Source organism: Mobula hypostoma, unplaced genomic scaffold, assembly GCF_963921235.1.
Source record: "Mobula hypostoma unplaced genomic scaffold, sMobHyp1.1 scaffold_70, whole genome shotgun sequence".
NCBI classification, from domain to species: Eukaryota; Metazoa; Chordata; class Chondrichthyes; order Myliobatiformes; family Myliobatidae; genus Mobula; species Mobula hypostoma.
The window spans coordinates 126,153-140,000 of record NW_026948262.1 but is presented as its reverse complement, the minus strand read 5'-3'; the positions used below and the strand labels follow the sequence as shown (position 1 = coordinate 140,000).

General features: G+C 44.0%; 1 protein-coding gene across 3 annotated transcripts in view; it reads left to right on the top strand.

Annotated features, from left to right (window-relative positions):
- The window catches only part of LOC134342247 (alpha-2-macroglobulin-like), a 182,923-nt gene that overhangs the window by 124,529 nt on the left and 44,546 nt on the right, over window positions 1-13,848 (top strand). For all 3 annotated transcript variants that reach the window (XM_063040210.1, XM_063040209.1, XM_063040208.1), the window contains exons 25-26: window positions 6,641-6,722; window positions 12,253-12,409. In XM_063040210.1, coding sequence (XP_062896280.1) covers window positions 6,641-6,722; window positions 12,253-12,409 — 239 coding nt within the window. The remainder of the gene's footprint in view (window positions 1-6,640; window positions 6,723-12,252; window positions 12,410-13,848) is intronic.

Here is a 13,848-nt window from a genome sequence, read left to right as displayed (position 1 = left end):
TTGTTACATTATACAGGAAAAATAACATGAGTACATCGAAGTAACAACACTTACAATGTCTCAAAAAAAATTATCTTAAAGATTGAAAAAAAATTTTGTGATAACAAAAAAGAACCTACTGAGCAGAAAAGTGAGAGACAAAGAAAGAACCCATTCGGTGTACAACCCCGGAGCCATGCGTCATACAAAAAGCTTCTAAAAATAAACATCAAACCGCCAGCAAGAAGAGAAAATATACTAAAAAACTTACAATTAGATCATGGAAAAATTATATCAATTAACTGAAATGATAATAACGAGCAAATGAGCCCCATCTTTTCTCAAAATCAAATAAAGGTTCAAAGGTTCGACTTCTAATTTTCTCCAAACTAAGACATAGCATCACTTGAGAGAACCATTGTGACAAAGTGGGAGCTGATGTATCCTTCCACTTCAACAAAATGGCCCTCCTAGCTATCAAGTGAACAAATGCAATAACATGTTGGTCAGACACAGAAATAACAAGAATATTTTGAGGAATTATTCCAAAACGCACAGTTAATTTATGAGGTTGTAGATTAATTTTAAGTGCTTTAGAAATTTTTGAAAAAACCGACTTCCAGAACTGTTTCATTATAGAACAAGACCAAAACATATGTGTCAGTGTAGCTATCTCAGTTTTATGTCTATCAGAATGACTATCAACATTAGAAAAGATTTTAGAAAGTCTCTCCTTTGTCAAATGATAACGATGTACAATTTTAAATTGAACCAATGAATGGCTAGCACAAATTGAAGAAGAGTTAACCAACTTCAATATCCGTATCCAATCCTCCGTCATAAAAATGAAATTAAGTTCCTTTTCCCAATCCTGTTTAATCTTAGATAAAGGACGCTTAGCCCATTGTAATAATAAATTATAAATTCTTCCAATAGAACCCTTAATCAAAGGATTCATACTCATAATAGTATCTAACAGGTCAGCCTCCAATATGTAAGGAAAATTACTTAAATATTTTTGTAAAAAATGTCTAACTTGAAGGTATTGCAGAAAGTGTGAGTATGAAAGAGAATATTTATCAGTTAATTGTTCAAAAGACATCAATCTATCTTCTTTAAATAAATCCAAAATAGAATTAATACCTTTATTTTTCCAAAGTAAAAAAATTGGATCACTCAAAGAAGGCTTAAAAAAGTAATTTCGGTAAATATAACAACAAAGTTTAAATTTTTTAAGATTAAAAAAATTGCAGAATTGGAGCCAAATTTGTAAAGAATACTTAATCACAGGATATAGGTTTAAATTAACAACTTTAACTAATTGCATAGGTAAAGGAGCTCCCAATAACGAGGTTAAATAAAACTGTTTTACAACTTTCAGTTCCAGGTCTACCCAAATTGGCCGATCGCTCTTATCAACCCAGTATAACCAAAAAGACATATATTGCACATTAACAGCCCAATAATACATTCTTAGATTAGGCAAAGCGAGACCTCCATCCTTTTTCAATTTTTGTAAGTGACATTTACTAATTCTTGGTCTTTTATTATTCCAAATAAAAGATAAAATAATAGAATCAATCCGATCAAAAAACTTCCTAGTCAGAAAGATAGGAATATTCTGAAATAAATATAAAAATTTCGGTAAAATCATCATTTTAACTATATGAATACGGCCAAAAAGTGAAAATGCAAGTAGACTCCATCTACTAAATAAATACTTCATGGAGTCTACTAAGGGAACAAAATTGGCTTTATAAAGATCCTTATATTTTTTAGTAATTATAATACCTAGATATCTAAAAGAGTCTGTAATTTTAAAAGGAGTATTATCATATATAGAGACAGAATAATTTAAAGGAAACAATTCACTTTTATTAAAATTTATTTTATATCCTGAAAAACCTCCAAATTCATTAAATAATTTTAGCAAGTCAGGAATGGATTTGTCAGGGTTAGATATATAAACCAATAAATCATCAGTGTAAACAGAGACCTTATGCATGGTCTCATTCACAAAAGATCCCATGGATATTTTTACCCTCACAAAGAGCAATAGCAAGGGGTTCTAATATTAAATTAAACAACAAAGGACTTAATGGACAGCCTTGCCTTGTCCCCCGTGAAAGCTGAAAAAAGGAGACCTACAATTGTTAGTGACAACAGTAGCAATAGGGGTTTATATATCATTTTAATCTAATTATTAAAATTACCACCAAAGCCAAATTTCTCTGAAACATTGTATAAATATTTCTATTCAACTCGGTGGAATGCTTTTTCAGCATCCAAAGATACAACACATTGTGGAGTTTTAAAAGAGAACAAATATATATATATATAATTCATAAAGCTATTTTTTTCAATGCAATCTGGTAAGTCCCCAGGACTTGATGGCTATCCTGTAGAATTTTATAAAAAATTTGGAAAGTTGCTTTCTCTGTATATGTTGGAAATGTTTAAGGATTCTTTTGTGAAAGGTGACTTACCCTCTACTTTTTATGAGGCTTCTGTTTCTTTAATTCTTAACAAAGATAAAGATCCTACTGAAATATACACCTATTTCATTACTGAATGTCAACGCTAAGATTTTGTCAAAGATAATGGCCAATCGGTTGGAGAATATTTTGGGTAAAATTATTTTTAAAGATCAAACAGGCTTTATAAAGGGTCGCTATTCTTTTTCAAATGTTCGGAGACTATTTAACATTATGTGTTCGTCCTCTTTTAAAATCTGGTGAATTTTTTTTTGATCCCCGGGCTCTATTAGGAGTCCAAGAATGAGTTGCCTTGCAGTTGTTTATTTTAAAGTTTAAGGAAAGGAACAGGTGCAGATGATGTGAAACCTCAGACAAAGACAAGGTAGTGACTTGTGCAGACTGACACTCTGACTCTAAGGTAAGGCCACATTCCCTGGGACAAGCAAAAGGAGAATTAAAACAGCGTGCGTGTCATATAACCGTAGTGTCTGCTATACCACTTTGCTACCAGCAGGTGGAGACACACACCACATGTTGTGAAAATATAAGCCTTAAAAATGTTGGTAACTTCAATTTTCGTCCTGATGCAAACTTTATTAGTTGAACTCAAAAACAACTGATTCCAACACAGCAAAGCACCTAATGGAAGCAGTATTTGACATTGCATAGGGATGTGGGAGAGCAAGGAGGGATGGTGTATATGTTTCTGAGAGAGAGAGAGAGACTGGTTGTGTGTGTGTGTGTGTACCATGGTCTCATGAGACTAACGGATGCATATATATTAAATAAGTAAATTACAAGAAAAGCACGAGTCAGGGAGTGTTCAAAGTTCAGAGTTCAAAGTAAAGTTTATTATCAGAGTATGTACATGCCACCACATAACCCTGAGATTCGTTTTCCTGCGGGCATTCTCAGCAAGTCTATAGAAGCAACTATAACAGGATCAGTGGACAACATACTGAGCAAGTGGAGATATAAATAAGAGCAATAAAGAACGAGCACAAAATAACAAGATAACAGAGTCCTTAAGTGAGTGTAGCTATCCCCTTTTGTTCAGGAGCCTGATGTAACTGCTCTTGAACCTGGTGGTCCGAGTCCTGAGGCCCCTGTGCCTTCTACCTGATGGCAGCAGCAACAAAATGGCATAAGAGCATCAGATCATAAGATGCAGGAGCAGATTAGGAAATTCAGCCCATCGAGTCCACTCCGATGGCTGATCCCGGATCCCATTCAAACCCATACACCTGCCCTCTCACCATATCACTTCATGCCCTGACCAATCAAGAATCTATCAACCTCTATCTCAAACACATAAAGATGTGGCCTCCTCAGCTGCCTGTGGCAAAGAAATGATTTTGCTACCTCAACAAGTTAGGAACTACTAAGAATTTGAAGATATTGACGATCATTCCTGAACATTACAATGAAAATGAAGATCTGGAGGATATAATCATCAAAAGCATTGCATGAAAACGATCCACTTACCCACGGACTTGGCCTCCACCGCAGTCTGTGGCAGAGCATTCCACAGATTCACCACTCTGGCCAAAAGAAATCCTCCTTACTTATGTTCAATTTTGAGGCTGTGGTTGGGATTGGAATCGAGTCTCTGTGGGTTGAGTTAAGAAATGTTAAGGGTAAAAGGACCCTAATGGCAGTTGTATACAGGCCTCCAAACAGCAGCTGGGATGTGGATTACAAATTACAGTAGGAGATAGAATAGGCGTGTCAGAAGGGCAATGTCATGATAATCGTTGGGGATTTTAACATGAAAGTGGATTGGGAGAACCAGATCAGTACTGGATCACAAGAGAGAGAATTTGTAGAATGTCTAGGGGATGGCTTTTTAGAACAATTTGTGTTGAGTCCACTAGGGGATCGGCGGTGCAGGATTGGGTGTTGTGCAATGATCCGGAGGTGATATTAGAGCTTAAGGTTAAGGAACACTCAGGGAACAGTGATCACAATATGATCGAGTTCACATTGACATTTGAGAGGGAAAAATTAAAATCGAATGTGTCGGTACTTCAGTGGAATAAGGGAAATTACAATGGCATGAGGGGAACGGGCCGAAGTTGACTGGAAAGGGACATTTGCAGGAAGGACAGCAGAGCGGCAATGGCTGGAGTTTCTGCGAAAAATGAGGGAAGTGCAAGGCAGGTATATTCCAAATAAGAAGAAATTTTCAAATGGAAGAAGGACAATACCGTGGCTGACAAGTGACGTCAGAGCCAAATTGAAAGCAAAAGAGAGGGCATTCAAGGAAGCCAGAGCTAGTGGGAAGATAGAGGATTGGGAAGCTTTTAAAAACTTGCAGAAGGAAACTAAGAAGGTCACTTGGAAGGAAAAGATGAATTATGAGAGGAAGCTGGTGACTAATATCAAAGAAGATAATCAAAGCTTTTTTTAAATATATAAATTTGAGACCACACCTGGAGTATTGTGTGCAGTTTTGGTCCCCTAATCTGAGGAAAGACATCTTTGCCATAGAGGGAGTAAGAAGAAGGTTCACCAGATTGATTCCTGGGATGGCAGGACTTTCATATGAAGAAAGACTGGATGAACTGGGCTTGTACTCGTTGGAATTTAGAAGATTGAGGGGGGATCTGATTGAAACATATAAGATCCTAAAGGGATTGGACAGGCTAGATGCAGGAAGATTGTTCCGGATGTTTCAGAACGAGGGGTCACAGTTTGAGGATAGAGGGGAAGCCTTTTAGGACTGAGATTAGGAAAAACTTCTTCACACAGAGAGTGGTGAATCTGTGGAATTCTCTGCCACAGGAAACAGTCGAGGCCAGTTCATTGGCTATATTTAAGAGGGAGTTAGATATGGCCCTTGTGGCTACAGGGGTCAGGGGGTATGGAGGGACGGCTGGTACAGGGTTCTGAGTTGGATGATCAGCCATGATCATACTGAATGGCGGTGCAGGCTCGAAGGGCCGAATGGCCTTCTCCTGCACCTATTTTCTATGTTTCTATGTTTCTATAAAGGGTAAAAGAGAGTCAAGGGTAGATATAGGACCAATACAAAATGACGCTGGAGATACTGTAATGAGAGATGCAGAGATGGAAGAGGAACTGAAAGCGTATTTTTCATCAGTCTTCACATTGGAAGACATCATTGTGAACCTCCTCTGCACTCTCTCCAACGACAACATATCCTTTCTGAGATACGGGGCCCAAAACTGTTGACAATACTCCACGTGCAGCCTATTATCTTATAAAGGCTCAGCATTATCTCCTGGCTTTCATATTCTAATTCCCCTTGCAATAAATGCCAACATTACATTTGCCTTCATTACCACAGATTCAACCTGTAAATTAACCTTCTGGGAGTCTTGCACGAGGACTCCCAATTCCCTCTGCACCTCTGAGGTTTGAACCTTCTCCCCATTTAGATAATAGTCCGCACTATTGTTCCTTTTACCAAAATGCATCATCGTACATTTCCCAACACTGTATTCCATCCGCCACTTTATTGTCCATTCTTCCAATTTGTCGAAGTCCTGCTGCAATCACATTGTTTCCTCAACACTACCTGCCCCTCCACCTATCTTCATATCATCCACAAACTTTGCCACAGAGCCATCAATTCCATTATCCAAATCACTGACAAACAATGTGAAAAGTAGTTGGTCCCAGTACTGACCCCTGAGGAACACCACAAGTCACCAGCTGCCGACCAGAAAAGGTCCCTTTTATTCCCAATTGCTGCCGCCCTGCCAGGGGTTTTGATGACGCTGACTGCTTTTCATGAGTTTACGGACCGTTCAGGAATCTGACGGCGGAGGGGAGGAAGCTGTTCCTGAATCATTGAGTGTGTGGTAGTAACGGGAAGAGGGCATGTCCCGGGATGGTGATGGATTCTGCCTTCCTGAGGCACTGCCTGAGGGTGGGGAGTGTTGTGCCCCTGAGAGAGCCCGCTGGGTCTGCTGCCACTTCCAAACTTCTCCGTACCAGGCTGAGCTGGAATGCTCTCGTCGAGCGTCTGTTGAAATTTGCTAGTTAGGAGTCTTTGGTGACAGATCAAACCTCCTCAAATTCCTAACTAAATACAGCCGCTGGCTGGCCTTCCTGATGGTGCTGAGCTGGGTACAGGCCACATTTCGTGACACGTGCCGGTAATAACAAACCTGTTCCGGGTTCTGAGAGCTCTAACGATCCCTTTCTCCTGCTCACAGGATATCAACGCCAGCTGAACTATAAACACGTTGACGGTTCTTTCAGTGCCTTCGGGAGCCAGGACCAAGAGGGGAACACTTGGTAAGCGGTGTTGGGGTGGGCGGTAATTCCTGCCTCTGGTATCACGCACCCTGCACGCCCCTCAGCACAGAAAGAGGAGGGGAAGCAGAGACAGAGGGAGCCACACGAGGTGAAGGAATGAGGCAGGCGAGAGGGAAATATAGGGGGAATGTGACAGGGAGAGAATAAAGAATGGGAAACAGATGAGGGAGGGAGGGAGGGAAGGGGACTGACAGGAGGTGGAGGGGATTTGGGGGGGCAGGTAACAGAGAGGTAGGGAGAGAGAGAAAGGAACTAGACAGAGAGAGAGAGAGAGTTAACCATTACCTCTCTTGTCCATGTTACTAACATTCAGCGGCCCCTTGATTAGGTCCATCCGTTCTTTCATGCAAGCATCGAACCAACCAATCACACGGCAGCAATCCATGCAGATAAAGCACACCGATGTGGCCAGGAGGTTCGGTTGCTGTTCAGACCAAACATCAGAATGGGGGAATAATTGTGATCTAACTGATTTTGACCATGGGAATGATTGTTGGTGCCAGATTGGGTGGTTTGAGTATCGCAGAAATTGCTAATCTCCTGGGATTTTCACGCACAGCAGTCTCTAGAATTTACGGAGAACAATGCTAAAAACATCCAGCGAGTGGCAGTTCTGTGGGCGAAAATGCCTTGTTAGAGAGACAGGTCAGAGGTGAATGACCAGACCTGTTCAATCTGACAGGAAGGTAACTGTAACTTCAATTACCACGCGTTACAAAAATGATGCTCAGAAGAACAGAGAACATAGAATAGTACAGCACACCTCAGCACATAGTACAGAGCATCTCCGAACACACGACACCTTGAACCATGAAGTGGATAGGCTACAGCAATAGCAGATCACAATCGTACACTCGTGACCTCTTTATCTGCATCTGAATCGTGAGGCCTCCGTCAGTCAGGGCCGACCATGGATTTTGTGTCCCAGCTGTCCGGATACGCAAGCCAGGAGAACACGACACGGCTGAGTGAGCTGTTGCCCAGGCAGCAGGCTTCCCCTCTCCACGCATCTGAGGAGCCCTAAGGAACAGCAGAGACCCATACAGTTCGGCACCAGGAGTTGCCAGTCAGCATTGAACTCAATGTAAGACTGCCTTAGGGACTCCAGCTCCAGATTTTTCCCTTGGGATTTATTCCTGAAGCCTTCCCCATGAGTGGGTATGGCCACAAGGCAGCGGAGGTTTGCGATCAGATTTTACCTTCCAGGGATAAAGTTTAAGAGTCGCGATGTAATGATGCAGCTCTATAAAACTCTGGTCAGGCCACACTTGGAGTACTGTGTCCAGTTCTGGTCACCTCACTACAGGAAGGATGTGGAAGCATTGGAAAGGGTACAGAGGAGATTTACCAGGATGCTGCCTGGTTTAGAGAGTATGCATTATGATCAGAGATTAAGGGAGCTAGGGCTTTACTCTTTGGAGAGAAGGAGGATGAGAGGAGACATGATAGAGGTGTACAAGATGATAAGAGGAATAGATAGAGTGGATAGCCAGCGCCTCTTCCCCAGGGCACCACTGCTCAATACAAGAGGACATGGCTTTAAGGTAAGGGGTGGGAAGTACAAGGGGGATATTAGAGGAAGGTTTTTTACTCAGAGAGTGGTTGGTGCGTGGAATACACTGCCTGAGTCAGTGATGGAGGCAGATACACTAGTGAAGTTTAAGAGACTACTAGACAGGTATATGGAGGAATTTAAGTTGGGGGGTTGTATAGGAGGCAGGGTTTGAGGGTCGGCACAACATTGTGGGCTGAAGGGCCTGTACTGTGCTGTACTGTTCGATGTTCTATCTATGAGCTGCTGGTCATGGCTGACGAGTCATATCTGCCTGGAGCGACTGGTTTGAAGGAGCCAGTGACCTGCCTTCATTCCTTCCCCGTCAGTAGAAATGGTTCTGCTGGGTTCAGTAGCTAAGCCACACGTGAAGGCCAGGAGCTGGACGTGGCTGTCAACAGTGCACACCATTGGGCTCATTTAATAGACAGTGGGAGCTTGTCGCCATTACCACCCCCGGCTTAAGGAACCCAATTCTGGATCACGCTCTTCTTTAAGGCCTAGATAGTGTGGATGTGGAGAGTATGTTTCCCAACAGAGGGGGAGTGGGGGGGCACCCTCAGAATAGAGGGACATTCTTTTAGAACAAAGATAAGTAGGAATTCCTTTAGCTAGAGGGTGGCGAATCCGTGGAATTCGATACCACAGGTGGCTGTGGAGGCTGGGTCGTTGGGTGTATTTAAAGCGTAGGTTGTTCTTGATTAGTCAGGGCATCAAAGGTTATGGGGAGAAGGCAGGAGGATGGTGGTGAGAGGGATAATAAATCAGCCATGATGGAATGGGAGAGCAGAGTCAATAGGCCAAAAGAGATGTCAGTGCAGGAGTCAGTCGGGAGGTCGGAGGAACCAGTCGGGAGAATGGAGGAGCCAGTCACCTGCTGGTGGGATAGACAGCATGGGAGCTGTGTGCCCTTGGTCATAGCAAGGACTAGGTTTTAAGCCACAGGTTTACCTGCTGGCGGGGCAGACAGCATGGGAGCTGTGTACCCTAATTTGGAGCAAGGACTAGGTCTCAAGCCATGGGCTCGCCTGCTGGTGGGACAGATGGCATGGGAAATGTGTACCCTAATTCAGAGCAAGGACTAGGTCTCAAGCCGCGGGCTTGCCTGCTGGCGGGACAGACGGCATGGGAGCTGTGTGCCCTCGGTCATAGCAAGGACTAGGTCTCAGGCCGCGGGCTTGCCTGCTGGTGGGACAGATGGCATGGGAGCTGTGTGTCCTCGGTCACAGCAAGGACTAGGTTCCAAGCCGCGGGCTTGCCTGCTGCTACAGACCAGGTTAGGAGGAGACACTGAAGGCAGTGCAACGTGGAGTCCATGCTCAGCTGGGGGCTGGCCTCCCCGGTCAGTTCTTCCCTCCTGTGTTAGAGGGACAGAATGACAGGGTAGATTACGTGCATCTGCACAGTGCTGGGAGACTCTACCTTCAAAATTGCTGGACATATCACTGTGGGTCTTGGATAGAAATGTTTTATTTTCGCTTGAATATGCTTCTTTCCTCACTATTTTGAATGTGCTATTTTTGTTAAGGTTTGCACCTTGGCCACAGAGAAATTCAGTTTCATTCTCTGCATCTATTAGCAGATATTTAGCAATGATAATTAAATTTGATTGGATTTTGGATTTGAAGGCGTAATCCTGCTCCTATACGTTATGGGCTTTATTTGCCAATTTTACGTCGAAACGTGTGGTTAGATGCCCTGTCTGTCCAACGTGGGTTGGTGAGGGAGGTCAGTAAGTTCCACTTTTCGTCCGGGTGATGTAGGCAAGGAGGGAGAGAGGGAGACAGAGAGAGAGAGACAGATGGGGACTCAGAGAGAAATGCAAACATGAGGAATTCTGCAGATGCTGGAAATCCAAGCAACATACATCAAAGTTGGGAAACCCTGACCCTAACCTGATGGCATGAACATTGGCTTCTCAAACTTCCACTAATGCTCCACCTCCCCCTCATACCCCATCCCTTATTCATTTATATACACACATTCTTTTTCTCCCTCTGTCCCTCTGACTATACCCCTTGCCCATCCTCTGGGCTTCCCCCCCTCCCCCTTTTCCTTCTCCCTGGGCCTCCTGTCCCATGATCCTCTCGTATCCCCTTTGCCAATCACCTGTCCAGCTCTTGGCTCCATCCCTCCCCCTCCTGTCTTCTCCTATCATTTTGGATCTCCCCCTCCCCCTCCCACTTTCAAATCTCTTACTCGCTCTTCCTTCAGTTAGTCCTGTCGAAGGGTCTCGGCCTGAAACGTCGACTGTACCTCTTCCCAGAGATGCTGCCTGGCCTGCTGCGTTCACCAGCAACTTTGATGTGTGTTGCCAGAGAGAGACGCACCGTTTTGCATGTAACACCCAAAAGAACCGAAGGATGCACTGGGGGGGTCGGGGGGGGGGCGTGGGCTGCCGGCAAGAGTCATCACATGCTTTCCGGTGACAACATAGCGTACGTCAAGACCATAACACGTAGGAGCAGGATTAAGCACCGAGTCCATTATGGCATATTGGGGTGGGGGAAGGACGTGTGCGACACTGTAGCGCAGTGTGTAGCACGATGCTTTGTAGAAGAGGCAACCCGGGTTCAGTTCCTGCTGATGCCTGTAAGGAGTTTGTACGTTCAACCCACGACCGCATAGGTTTCCGCCAGGTGCTTTGGTTTCTTCCCACAGTCCGAAGATGGACTGGTTGATAGGTTAACTGGTCATGGTAAATAGTCCCATGAGGCACACACACATGCACACGTACACACAGACACTCAGGTACACACAGACACCCACACACACACACACACACACACACTCACAGACACACACACACACACACTCACTCACAGACACACACACACACAGACACACACACACACACACTCACTCACAGACACACACACTCACACACACACTCACGGACACACACACACACTCACTCACAGACACACACACACACACTCACTCACAGACACACACACTCACACACACACACACGGACACACACACACACACACACTCACTCACAGACACACACACACTCACTCACAGACACACACACACTCAGACACACACACACACACACTCACAGACACACACACACACACACACTCACTCACAGACACACAGAGACACACACTCTCACACACACACACACACACTCACACACAGACACACACACACACTCACAGACACACACACACTCACTCACAGACACTCACACTCAGACACACTCACACACACACACACTCACTCACAGACACACTCACCCACAGACACACACACACTCACTCACACACACTCACTCACTCACACACACACACACACTCACAGACACACACACACACTCACTCACAGACACACTCACTCACAGACACACTCACACACACACACACTCACTCACAGACACACACACTCACAGACACACACACACACACACACCCCATACACTGTCACATCATAGACACACACACACACACTCACACACACACCCCCACTTATGTCACATCACACACACACTCACAATCACAGACACACACACACACACACACACTCACAGACACAGACACACACACCCCCACCCCCCATACACTATGTCACATCATAGATACACACACACACACACACTCACAGTCACAGACACACGCACACACACACTCACAGACACACGGACACACTCACAGACACACAGACACACTCACAAACACACACACACACTCACAATCACAGACACACACACACACTCACAGACACACAGACACCCCCCCCATACACTATGTCACATCACAGACACGGGTGGGAAGGTTGGTACAGGGGGTGGGAATACGGGGGGTGACAGCGGAAGGGGAGGGGAGAGGCAGCGAATGGAAGGAGGGAGAACAGGAAAGAGGTTGGGGGAACTGAGGAAAGAGGGAGGTGAGGAGACTAAGTGAGGAACAGGCATTCACAGCCTTTACCTCATCTCACCCCTCCCTCCCACAGGCTCACTGCCTTCGTGCTGAAGTCTTTCTTGCACGCCCAGCCCTACATCTTCATCGACGACTCAGTCTTGCAGCAGGCCGCCTCCTTCTTCCTCAAGTACCGGCTGGAGTCGGGCTGTTTCGGCAACGTGGGCAAACTGCTCCATAGCTCTATGAAGGTAGGGCTGGAGGGGTGTGGGGACACCCAGAGGGGGTTGTGACTGTGTAGCAGGGACCACGACGCAGATCCCAACTCTGAACTGGGTGTGGGTCCTCCTAATCTCCACTCTGAATTGGCATCCTTCTACTCAGAGGCTGTGTCCGCTGGTCTTAGACTCCCCCAGCACAGGAAACGTCCTCTCCACATCCACTTCAGAAATAGGAGCAGGAGTCGGCCATCTGTCCCGTCGAGCCTGCCCCGCCATTCAATAAGAGTACGGCTGAACTGACCACAGACTCACCTCCACCTGCCTGTCTTTTCCCCATAAGCCTTAATTCTCCTAATATGCAAAAGTCTATCCGACCTTGTCTTAAATATATTTACTGAGGTAGCCTTCACTGTTTAATTGGGCAAAGAGTTCCACAGATTCACCACTCTCTGGAAAAGCAGTTCCTCCTCATCTCCGTCCTAAATCTACTCCCCCAAATCTTGAGGTAGTGTCCCTTAGTTCTAATCTCACCCACCACTGGAAACAACTTTCCTGCCTTTGTCTTATCTATCTCTTTCAAAATTTTATATGATTCTATAAGATGTCCTCTCACCCTTCTGAATCCCAGTGAGTACAGTCCCAGGTGACTCAGTCTCTCCTCATAGTCTGACCCCTCTCATCTCTGGAATCAACCAGGTGAACCTCCTCTGCACTACCTCTAAAGCCAGTATATCCTTCCTCAAGTTTTCCAATATAACCAAGAACATGCATAACGTATATTAACCACCCAATAATACATTCTTAAATTAGGCAAAGTAAGACCTCCATCCTTTTTTAATTTTTGTAAATGACATTGTCCAGTTCTTGGTCTTTTATTATTCCAAACAAAAGATGTAATAATAGTCAACCTGATCAAAAAACTTCTTAGTTAGAAAAATAGGAATGTTTTGAAATACATATAAAATTTTTGGTAAAATCAGCATTTTAACGCATGAATTCGACCTACTAACGAAAGTGTAAGTGGATTCCATCTAGAAAAAAAATTGCTTCATAAAATCCACTAAGGGAACTAAATTAGCTCTATAAAGGTCTCCATAATTTTTAGTGATAATGATACCTAAATATTTAAAAGAATCCGTAACTTTTAGAGGAATGTTATCATATATAGAAGCGGAATCATTTAAAGGAAATAATTCACTTTTATGCAGGTTTAATTTATATCCTGAAAACAATCCAAATTCATTTAATAATTTCAATAAGCTAGGAACAGATTCTTTGAGATTCGAAACATAAACCAAAAGATCATCCGCATACAGGGAGATCTTATGAATAGTCCCATTTATAGAAATTCCTTGTATATTTTTAGCTTCACGAAGTGCAATAGCCAATGGTTCCAACATCAAGTTAAATTACAGAGGACTTTATACCCCGTTACAGTGCTGCTTTTTAGGGTAGCAATGAAAGTCCTC